The sequence below is a fragment of the Anneissia japonica genome, unplaced genomic scaffold, assembly GCF_011630105.1.
Source record: "Anneissia japonica isolate Jap-2015-1 unplaced genomic scaffold, ASM1163010v1 scaffold87_len186233_cov173, whole genome shotgun sequence".
Taxonomy (NCBI): domain Eukaryota; kingdom Metazoa; phylum Echinodermata; class Crinoidea; order Comatulida; family Comatulidae; genus Anneissia; species Anneissia japonica.
The window spans coordinates 65,262-77,978 of record NW_022745088.1 but is presented as its reverse complement, the minus strand read 5'-3'; the positions used below and the strand labels follow the sequence as shown (position 1 = coordinate 77,978).

At 37.0% G+C, this 12,717-nt stretch overlaps 1 protein-coding gene across 1 annotated transcript in view; it reads left to right on the top strand.

The window, feature by feature from the left end:
- LOC117119925 (uncharacterized protein C20orf194-like) overlaps positions 1-12,717 on the top strand; it is a gene marked incomplete at its 5' end in the record, with an annotated part of 127,503 nt that overhangs the window by 52,354 nt on the left and 62,432 nt on the right. Inside the window, 4 exon segments of the mRNA XM_033264906.1 lie at positions 6,253-6,332; positions 8,762-8,852; positions 9,618-9,729; positions 10,636-10,706. Of these exon segments, the coding sequence (XP_033120797.1) occupies positions 6,253-6,332; positions 8,762-8,852; positions 9,618-9,729; positions 10,636-10,706 (354 nt within the window).

The window sequence follows — 12,717 nt, the reverse complement described above, 5'->3', positions numbered from 1 at the left end:
CTATCAACTAAACCCAAATACTGTACATGCCGATTTTACATGACGATCTCTTACCTGTATATAGGGTGATGTAGGCAAATTCAGGCTTCAGCTAGGGACATTATTGTGATTGGCTAGCATAAGCATATGAACGTCTGTAAAAGCTTAGGATTTGTTCTTTCTGCCAAAATCTATTGCGGATGTAAGATTTCCAAGTGTGCTATGCAGCAAAGTAATTTCAGCGGACTTATTTTGGCCTATGCGGACTACATTTGGCAAGAAATTATGAGGCCAAAATCGGTCCGCCGGACCGATTTTTGCACCGGACCAAATTTTTCCTGACAAGCCCACTGGGCAGGTTTTTCAGGGACGGACCGCAGTTTAGCCACAGTTAGCGAGCTGCTTATTTTTAGTGACAGTAAACAACAAAATAATTTACAAGAATGGGCTTTGTATTCCAATTTATGGCGATCAATGTCTGTTGTAAGCAATTTTAAGAGTTTCAAGTTGGCAGAATTTGGAGACAATTCCTTTATTTTTTGAGCATTTGTTAAATTTACCGACCTAGGCCGACTTACCCAATCCTCAGACCCTGGGACTTTACACCCGGGGATATTTTTGTATGCGAAGTTGGGCGTAAAGTCGGGGTGGTGTTCTACCCGGGGAACTATGGTAATATTTTATAGCAGTAGTGACTGTGAGAGTTTTCTCTATTGTTGAAAAAACAAGACTAAGCTTCGAGCAAGCATGACAACAAAAACTTAAAGTGCTTTATGACACACAAGCTGGAAATGTTGAACAGAGATTATTAGGCCCAAGTGTTATTTGAACAGGGGTGGCCCCAGCTGGGGCGGGGGTAGGGTCGCCCGTCGAGGAGAGCTTCTTCCCCCTTCCCCTGTCGGGGAGAAAAAGCACAATTCGTTGGGGAGAAAAAAAAATTATATGTATTTTCTACATATTTGTAGACTCTAAAATCGAATAAATGAGCCTAATTTGGAACCCTTAAATTGTAAAAAATTTCGTCATGCCCCCTCCCCCAGGACTACTTTCGAAACCTTTTAATCGAAGCTCGACCACGCCCACTTAGCTTTCGTCAGGGAAATCTGACCCCCTCGTCAGGTTACCATGCCTTTCCCCGTTTCCCCCCCCCCGTCTTGCAAATCCTGGCGCCACCCCTGCATTTGAATAAATATTGACGTTATGACTCCAATGAGATCAGCCCAAGTAACATGCCTTGCCCTTGGTCGTGAAAAAGTGCGAGCCAGCGAGTCATGTGCAAGTCATGCGAGCCATGTGACCCATACATTTTTAATATTTTTTTTTTATCTGTAATTATTTTTATTAACTTACTATTTTATTTATTTATTTATTATTACATAAACAGGCAGTTAATTACTTTCGTAATTTTCTAGGGGAATATTCCACCGTGGTATAATTGAAGCATTGTGATTGGCTATGTTCATGTTGCAGGAGGAGGAGGACGATGTTGACGGTATGCAGGTTTTGCCTTCACTGGAGAAGTACATTAATATATAGTGCATTACATTAATAAAAATATAAAAAATATGGACGCGGCAGAAAAGCGCTTCGCATGTTTTTTGGATCCGCAAAAGTGACAGTGACAATATTCTAATATAAATTATGATGTTCATATGACCTTCTCATGCAGTAGCCTAATACTAAAATCAAACCATTTCCTTCAATCAAAAAGTGACTTAAATCAACCCGGCCCGATCATATCCCTAGCTGAGTCTAATATTAGGAGTCGCAACAAGGCCTCACCAACCTCGAAACCAACAGGAGAGGGCGCCCGACGAAGAGGGGGGTTTGAATTCTGAAAGACGAATCGTACCCACCTGCATGTTAAATCACGTTCGATAACAATTGATGTTATTGTTCTTAGACTTATCATGATAGATTAATAAAAAAAATAATAATTGAATAGAATACTAAAATAGTATGGATTATCAGGGGCGGATCCAGCCTGCCAGAAAAGGGGGGGGGGCGCAATCTGCGAGGGATGCGAGCAGCCTTAGGCTGGGGCCAGGGGGGCCGTCTAGGGCCCCCGGCAGGGTCCAGCAAATTTGGTTGGGGTTGCAACATTTGGTTGGTTAGGGTCCAGCACATTTGAGGAATATGAGGTTGTATTGAGTTGATTTTGACTATCTAGTATGGTAGTTTTCAGTAACAAATAAATAAAAAAATAAATAGGTGTATGTCTTTTAAAAGAAATTTTAATATACAGGGTACCTGCAATATGCAACTATGAAATGTGTCATTAAATTAATAATAATTCATAAACTCACAGCTGTGGGTTTTAGTGCCTCTTCCACGAACATCTCAAACATAATCTTTGACAACATGCAAAGGCTCATAAATGTACACCATTTCAAAAGAGAAATTTCACTTCTAGAAAACATGATGAAGTTTCTCAGCAACATCGAGCATAAAAATCACAAAACAGCAAGAAGGAAAACTAATATCCAAAATCCGTTAAAAAAAGTCGTCAAACAACAAAATCCGCTACTGTATATTATCATTGAGTAAATTACAAGTATTCTATTTCTCACCAAGTGGATTTATGAATAGCACTCTCCTCGTGTGTTTTTGGTAGGAAAAGAAGACTTAAACACTGTGGGTGTAATTTTGTCTTTTCTTTTTTTCTTTTTTTTTCTCTTTTTTTTGCAAAAAAATAGGGGGGTGTACGCCCCTTACACCCACCTCCCTAAATCCGCCACTGGAAATAGGCCTAGGCCCTAGGTTTATGTAGGCCTACTTTGTTTCATGTCAATTAGAGACAACAAGATTATACAATTTCATACAGTAGGGCCTATATCTTGTAAATTACACAATGATGATTAAACCAGGTACTGTACTTGAAAACAATAACGAAGTAAAAAAAAGTCTACACAAAAACTGTACTTTATTAAAAGAGTAAGCCTACTGAAGGAGATGTGCACACATATCAGTGTACTGTGGTCACTGTGCATGGGGTTGTCTGACAGCACATACCTGCTGACCTCGATAGAGAGTGATTGATAGCACGAAAGTTTCCATGCTGGTGCATCTGCGCTAAAACTGTCTTTGTAGCTATGCATTGGGCGATGTGACATAGAATCAACCTTTCTATGGAATTGAGTATCCATTTAATTATCTCAAAGAAAAAAAAAATGTTTGTGATATAAGGGGGAGGGCGTCGCAGGCCCCTCCCCCCTAAATCCACCCCTGGTTATTCTATAATTTTGAGGATTACCATAACTACAACCGGCCACCAAGAGGGTGGCAGGGGGAAGATTCCTGGGGCCGAAGCTTACCAGGCGCCCATAAAAGTTGTAGGTAGCATTTTGTTTTCCATATTTAAAAAAAAAAATATTATTTACTATCATGGGCCCTCAATAATGGCATGGGTCCCCTAATAATGCCCTCCCCCCAGATTGACAGGGCCCCTCAAAAAAGTGTTTGCACCTCGGCGCAATTTTTCTCACGCGGCGCGCTCGTAACTGAGGGCCCACACTCACCCTTTCCCCTGTTACACTTTCCTCTCTTGGCGGGCCAGATCACTGAACTACTGTACAGACTCCCTAAAAATTTGCCACACATAGCTCCATCATCCTCTTCCATCATTTCACCACACCCTGAATGAATCATGCCTTTGTTTTTATATTATTTGGCATTTACAGTCAGATAATTAAGAAAAATTTATATAATAATACAATAATTATAATATACCCAGCACCCAGAAGCATTATTGTTCAGGTGGTTTTTGATTTACTGGTAATTGTAGTCCACATTGATGTTAAAAAGTGTTTTTGTATGGCTTGTAAATCTCTATTTAGCAGTTAATTTAATTCTACTAAGGTAAAACATTGATAATTAATTCAATGTTGAAAATGAAGTTGCTTTCATTTCATCCGTCCATAGTTACTAGAGACAGTTCAAAGAAAAATAAAACGCCCTAAGACTTTATTCCTAATGGCCTTTATTTTTGGAAGGTTGGGGGGTGGGTGGGCGTTAATCGAGGGACGTTTGTTCAAAGCAGGGCATTTACGGTATTTGAAGAAATGCTTGAAATTATTAATTGTTATTTAAAACATGATGGATCACAGACAGGATGTTGGCCCGTAAATTAATTATTATTAGTCTTTTATGAATTTTTAATTATGACGTTTAATCTTTTAATTGTGTTTGGTTTCATGTTTTTTAATTGTCTTTGCTAGTTATGTTTATTTTGTGTAAATTAAACAAGGTCCTCCGTCCATGCATGGGGCGAATGGGCAGTGTGAGTGAAATGAATATTACATAGCCTATGACATAGTCATAGTCAAAAAAATATGTTAAAATAGTTTTATTATCATTATTGTAATTATTTTATAAATTGCACAAGTGTTTATTAGCGTAGACTTTTTGTGCCTCGCATGACTCGCACTGTTGGTACACGTCCCGCAAGATTTACCTTCATGGCTCGCATAAATTGCATGCCTCGCTGGACAACTCGCTGACTCGCACTTTGGCAACCCTCCGTGCCCTTCATGGTGAACTGTAGGCCTACTGATTAAAATGTAACTTAAATATTTGTGTTGGTTGTGAGGTAACTACTTAGTACACTTGAAATTAAGTAACTCTTGTTTTTTTTTAAGCAACTGTACAGGAATTAGGATAATTGCCATCTTAATTCTTACAATTCCTTGTCACCAATGAATAGCGTCCCTATTTTTGATATTCAAATTTTGGCAGGTATGTAAATATACAGCCTTTGATGGACAGACGTAAAAACATTAGAAATCATTACTGGACCAGAAATCTCTCTAAACTATGCCGTCCAATAATTTTTCAATTAGTGGACACTTGGCTTGATTTTTTTTAGGTTCATGTGCAAAAAAAAAAATTCCTCATTTTTTCTTCTCCAAAAATTACTTTCGTAAAACAAGCTTAATGAGGACCCGAATTCAATATTAAGTATGAACAAATAAAGAATTCATTGAATCAATGGACCCTCATAAACAAAACAAACTGAAAGTTTAATAGGAATATTCTAGACCTATTTTAAAGACTCCAGGAACAGATTTGGATGTAGGCCTCCTCTTACTAAGCTGTAGCCTAGCCTAGTTATGAAATCATTGCACGATTTTTACCTGTCTGCATGCACCGACCAAAAAGGTCAGCAATGCCACCCTGACACTTGCACGATTTTCGTTTCCGCACTGGCACGCCGAAGTGCGTGCCAATGATTAAAGTCTTTGGGAACGAGCGTGAGGAGTATGAGGTGTGCGGGGATGCGCACCATGTCGTAGAGAGAATTTTAAAATGTTCAAAAATTTGGCAGGTGTCAATGTTCGTGCCATATGTGTGAACCATGCGTGTACTGCGCAAACTCGGCACGAACACTGCCGACGGTGCGTGTCAATTAAGAATGCTCTTCCTCTTTCTACCTTTTCCCCTGCTCTTCAAATAGTATTAGTCCGCAGTTGCCAGATAGACACCTTCTCTGTTCTGCAATAACACTGTCTCTGGGATTCAGCATGTTGAATCGTTCATAGCAAGTCGAAAAAAAACCTACGCTATATGTATAGTGTGCTGCCAAGCTGGACAAAGCCTGACGAAAAATTGCCACGACGAATTTACGCTTGCGCGAAGTTGTCGGGGCAATGCGGGAAGACAGCAGGAATTATGCATGTTGTATGTGACACTGCGGGACAATACGGTACGAACAATACTTAACCTATGCATAAACAAGTATTGCCATTGCGTGTCAATACGGTACATTTTTGTCGCACATTTGTACACAGTGCCTAACTTATGCGTGTACAAGAAAAATTGCATTACAAACAAGTTCTTTCTAACACAATTACGATAGTTATTCATCGTACGGTATTCGTATTGTTATGTACTGCTGATGTGTAGTTAATACATACATACTCAGGAGCACAGATCAACATACACACAGCTAAATGTAAATACGCACACAGTATACTGATCATATCACTATAGCAACCGATGACTGCTACACTAGTTGGTTATCAAACACTAAAATTAAAAGACGGTGATTAACTTATAAAGCAATTAGAGCATGCATCGTACACTAAAGGAAAATTATTATACTTAGGTAAGATTTAATGCATTAAAAAATTTCTTTCGGGCCTTGCAGGCCCTCAGAAAATTTTTTCAAGCATTAAATCTAACCTTCATATAATAATTTTTCCTATAGTGTACTCTGCGGAGTTCTACTAATTGCTTATTGATAGCAGCTCATGTGTTCCTTTATTTAATTTTCAGTGTAAACAGTCATGTTTGCAGAAACTGATGGAAAATGCAGTGCAAAATAAACTTGATCACTTCCCTTTTCTGTCCAACAAGTGAGTATATTTTACAATCTTGCGCATGAGGCTCATACGAACATTGTAATTTGTCTGAACAAATACTACTTCAGCACTAAACTGAACTGACACTGTCTTACAAAAAGTGAAAATAAACTGATTTAATTCGGTAATTCTTCTAATAATGTTACCATATTGCATATGGCTTTCCCTACAGGGGTGGCGCCAGGACCTGTCCGATGGAGGGGGTAAAGGCCCCGACGGGGGGGCCTAGTGGAGCGAATCGAGTCTCACTTGGCTAGGGGCCAGGGGGCCGCCTAGGGCCACGGATATTTGATGAATTATGGCGAATTTTTATTACATATTTGATAGGCATCAAGTTACTATAACACTTCATGTAGGCTATGCTTTCTAATGTTGACATCAGCTTCCAAAACCAAAACATTTTGAATAAAGCGAGAAACAAAGAGTATGCAATGTAACCATCTAATTTATTTCAAATCCTCATTCTTGAAAGTGAAATTCTATATTTTGGAAATTTTGCATGAAATATGTCAACCACGTTGTCATGGTCGAGGTTGCTTCACCTATCACGATGTATTCCAACCATCATGAGGCTATCTAAATGAGCATTTGTCATAACAGAACGCAAATTATTTTTAATTAGTCTCATTGAATTATTATTATTATTATTGTTATTGGATCATAGCCGTTCACTGGATGTTCATTGGCATACATTCAGATCTACAGTTTTATCATTATTATCATTATAAAATAACAGGCAAACAAATTGTTCTTATCTCACCCGCAACGTCTGCAGGCTGGTATAGTGTAGGCATGGAGCTGAGGTGGCTGGTTCCTCGGTCTGTGAAAGTTCCTCCCTGGTTCACCCCTCTTTCAAATTCCTGGATCTTCCACTGTTGATTTATTATATAATTATTTTAGCACTTATTTTATAATGTGTCTATTGCAATTTTCACTTTATCATCTCAAACAGTTCTAAGAACGTTCAGAGTGCGCTACTTCACAGGGGGATTCGTCCCCTTGACCCCGCTGGGGTCATACGTAATTCGCATAACGGCTCCCCCCTTTCAAAATCCTGGCTACGTCCCTGTTCATGCACTCCCATCCAATCAGTGCTTCACACTACTAACCTTAACTCATTTGCATCTCTGCACTCATTTGCATTACCTTATTTATATTCATTTCTCATTCAGCCAATCAGTAACTCACACAAAAAGAATACTTACCTTATTACCATATTAGACTGAAGACTGGCTGCTGTGTGTAAAAGTAAGGTTAGCGGTTCAAAGAAAATACCTGCTAATAAACTAAAATAGATATCACTTGTGACAGCATCCATATATTAACATTTTTAAAATTTGTAAATTAAATATTTTGCGTTGTCAGATATGAACTATTAAATAATAAATGATAATATAAAATGTAATAAACAATGTATATGACATGATAAATGATTGTAATACAGTAATGTACAGCAGTAGGTGTAATTATTGTGAAATTGACATTGTACTATTAGAAAAAATACAAAAACTGGCTCTGTCCTGCATATTTCCTGGAGTCTACTATGGAGACACACAATCTCTCTGGACCTGCCTAGCCTTCAGGACCGACTGCTGGAGATGAGTAGGCGGTATTTTGCTAAACTTAAATCCAATGAGCACCGACTGAACAACCTTCTTCCACCACCAATAGAACACAAATACAACGTAGATACAATAAAGCATTTTCCATACCACTCATGCGTACCAATAGATCTAAACAATTCATTATAAATCATCATGGATTAACTTATGAATGGTGATCCAGTCTGTGGTCCTTGTATACCATCACAGCGGTCATCACTGGAGGTCGGGTGGGCCCTAGCATCGACCTCCCCATAGAAGGCCCCAGGTAGATTCCTGGTAGTTTTACTATAGCTGGCCCTGATAGACGATGAATTTTCTTTTATCCTAATATTTTAAACATGTATTGCTGAACCTTTAAATTAATAATAATTAACTCAATTTAATTTATTAATAGTTGTACATGTCTTTTTTACCCTTGTATTTTGTTTTTAATTGATTCTTAATGTCTAAATTATGCAATAAATTAAATAATTAACTTTAAAATTTGTGATGTTTGTATGATGGTTATTTCTAATTACAGTTATTGATTCTTAATGTCAAAATTGTGCAATAAATTGAATAATTAACTTAAATTAGTGATGTTTGTATGATAGTTATTTATTATAGTTTTACAATTAATTTAGTAATTAACTTTCATTTGTTTTAATGGTTCTTTTCCCCGCTTTATCTTGTATTTGTCTAAGGTGATTTATTCTTGATGTTTGTACGGTCACTTTTTGTTTAATATTTTTTATACTATTGAAGAATATGTTAATTCAACTCAAAGTTTCAATAAAGAAAGATTGATTGATAGAGAGTGAATACAAAATCTGTTTGCAGTAATCATGTGGAGTTTGGTATCATTGCTTTGGATAAGTTTGGGAATAAAGTTAATTTAGAAGATGGCTGTAGCATTTCATATGGAAAAACTGTAAGTATGGAAATTTCTAAAATAAACAGTGATTTTATGTGGTCATAGAATTTAAATGTTGTCCGGCCAAGACAACGAAACATGTTTGCGGAAAATAATATATTTATCTCTTTAAAAGTTGTGTTGTTGCTTCTTTGTGAAACTTTAGAAGCATCATACAGTAGAAGGCTTCACAATTAATACTCCAGTATCGAGACAGGAAATCAGGAATTTGGAAAAACGATCAAAAAAGTCTGTCAAGTGCAGAAGCTGATTTTCTAATAAATTGTAGGGCGTTTTTCTAAAATTTATAACAATAATAATGATAAAAGCAGTGGCGGATCTGGAGGGGCTCAGTGGGTCCTGATCCCTCCTTCCCCTCCCCCTTTGGGGAAAAAAAAATCTACACATACCTTTTCAGAGCCTGTGAGCTGAAATTTTTTTTGTTACAGTGGGGAAATTAGTTGGGATTCATTGAATCATATTTCAAGAGAGGGAAAACTTAAACTTTTAATGACTTAAAAGTCAACTCAGAAATCGGGAATGCTCATTACCCACCATCTAGGATAACAATTTTCAGACCCCCCACCCCCTTTCTTTTTTGGGTTTTTTTTGGAAACATTTTTACCCCCTCCTAAATTTGAACCCTGGTCCGCCCCTGAAAAGTGGGGGGATGTTGGCAAGAGATACTACCACAAAGTATTTCCACTATTGTCATTTCTTTATCCATAATACAGTGTTGTATATTTTTCCAAATATTAAATTAAACCTATACATTGATTTCAGATCAGCCTGTGCATATATGACATTCCCAGTCTAGAATATCCAGGCCAACTGCTAGGTTCTGTTGTATTTGCCGAGAGCTTCCTTGATTCCTCACTGCAGGTTTTAAGTACAGGTAGGAGGCATATTGGATATTCAAGTTTATTGATGTGGAAGTTAGAATAATTAGTTGAGAACATTGAGTACTAGTAGAAACTGAATATAATGTACTAGGCCATGTTTCCAAGGAAATTTAAAACTAGCGCAATAAATACATTCATGCCAAGCACATAGTTGCCAACTTATACTGATTGACCGTGAGACTCACAGATAATTTATCATTTGCCAGTTTTATTATGGATGAACAAAAACTCACGGATTTATATGTTAGTCACGGATCAAGATTTTTAAACTAATAAATAATAATTTGCAAACGACATATACAGTAATATGCAATAAATAAATCATTTGCCATTTGTCTGTAGTGTTTACAGTGTAGTAAAGAGTAAAAAGGCTAAATATAGTGCAAGCCCAGTACGCTCGACGTTGGAATCTTAAACAAACGACATCCCTAACGCCCGCTGCCATCGCTGTGTTTTTATTACCCAGTAATACACCGCGTATAGTTTGTTTTTTTGTTAATCCGTTTCCACATGAAAGTACTGTAGCGTGATTCATGAAAAAAATGAGTGTGTTAAAAATGTTTTAATTTTACACCAAGCAACTGTCGGGTACTCATCCTAAGTTTACGATACTATACTTTGGTCAAATTTAAATGAATGTAACAATTGTTTACATACATACACTTGACTTAATTTAGTGTCCAAGATCAATCAAATCAGTAGTGAAAATGCCCTGGTTGACAGAGCTTCAAGCAGGCCTCACCCTCAACCAGTGGCACTCACAGATTATTTGGGGGAAAAGTTGGCAACTATGCAAGAATTATTTTATTCATTGCTGTTATTATGATCATCATCATCTCCTGAAGTGATGTTATTATCAATATATAGAGCTCTATTTTGAGGATGTTTCTTTCTATTAGATAACACCAAAGATGTGAGCAGTGAGTGTGTAGTGTTGACAAGTGCTATTCCAAGGACTGTTTCATGGGCTGTAAGTACACACATTGTTTTCAAAATTAGTTTCACCTCTGCGAGCTGAGCGGTTGGCTGAGAGGTACTGTTCCTGCTTCTTTTGCTGAAGACTCCGGTCTAAACCTAGCCAGCGCCTGGTTTAATTGGAGTCTGGTCGCTTGTCTTCTTAAAAAACCCTTATATTGAGAGTTAGGCTGGTTAAGGACTATATTTGTATCCATATGTGTTCCTTATTTGTTGTAGGTAAATCGCTTAGTGCTGCACTGCTGCTGCTGCAGGGACCTAGCCCCGACGCATCGTATAAATATTTCAAAAGGTTTTGTTTTTGACTACTTGTATTTTCTTTATGTCTTATAAATTAATATTTGTAATTTTATAATTTGTTATGGAATAAATATGTAAACTAGATTTGAACTTATCACTGAGGACGAGTTAGGTGATCCGCCCCACTTTGGCCCACGAGGAAGTGTGCGCGGTGCGGATTGACCAATGTTTAAATGCTGAAAATGACAAAATACACTAATTTAGTTTGTTAAAATAGAATTTGGAGCATTTTAAAAGATTTACTCATGCGTACGCGCACGTCATGATGCATGTGCGCATCTTAATGTCACTGTTGTCTGCTGATATGAAATATATATGTATCAACTTTCATTGACAAACGGCCTGTTGGTGAAGGAGTAATTATTCATTCATAGTATTTACCATATATAAAAATTATGTTTTTTGAATTTAGATGGCAATATGGTGACGTCACAATATCCGATCAGCTATTATGATATATATAAAATCATATCTACAACTCATGTGCTTTTAGAATGTGTAATAAAAATTGGGGGTCACCTTTCATCCTAAGGAGCTATAACTGATTGAAAATAGGCATGATATTAAGCACATTCCAAATTTTACGCACGCATTATGATGGAAAAGAAGGATGAGGGGGTCATCAAAAACCTTTATTTTGACCATGATGATGTCATCAAAATGTAAAAAGAAGTCACATAATGAAAGAAAATTGCTTGAGCTATAACATACTCAAAATTGGAAGACGATCGACCAAGAATAAGCGAGATACGCGCAAATGCGCATTTTTAAAAATGACGTCATCGATAAAATTCAGTTTGTTGAATTCAGATGGCAATATGATGACGTCACAATGTCTGATCGGCCATTGTGAGTTAGGTGATTGCTCAATCATTCATAGTATTTATCATATAAAAATTCAGTTTTTTTTAATTCAGGATGGCAATATGGTGACGTCACAATGTCCGATCAAGTATTATGATATATAAAATCATATCTATAACTCATGTGCTTTTAGAATATGTATTAATAAAAATTGGGGGTCACCTTTCATCCTAAAGATCTGTAACTGTTTAAAATTAGGCCTGATTTTAGCAAAATTTCACTGTATATCGGCACAAATGCGCACAAAGATCACTATATTTGATGCGTGCGTACAGCATTGTTATTGGCCATAGAGTGATTGAAAAGATTGGAAACTTGTCAAAACAATGTCAAAAACCCAAAATGTGACAAAAAAATTAATTTCTAGCTTCCATACATGCTGCACGCGTAAAAATGCGCACGGGTAGTAGTAAATTTCAAAAAATTTTGAAATGCTCAAAATGGCCTGAAACGTGCTCTAATTTAATCTAAATGTGATTTCGAGCATTTTAAAAGTTTGACGCACACGCGTAAAATTAGGGTAAATTACATTTAACATTGACTTGAAGTTAATGCTCACTTAATACGATTTCGAAATGTTAGGCTGATATGATCGATAATGTAAAAACACAAGATTGCGCGTAGATGACGTCACGCATAACTGCGCACTTTGAAAACCTTATTGTGGCTATTCAATGCCGAGCTAAATGTTTGTTGAAGCGTGCATGTTTGAATCTCGTGCCAATTTTTAGATATCGTGCTAACAAGAAATGGGGAGAACCTAGAATGAAAAAAAAAAGATCTCGGACAATAACAATAATAATAATAATAATTTTGGCTTATATAGCGCATTATGCTAAAGC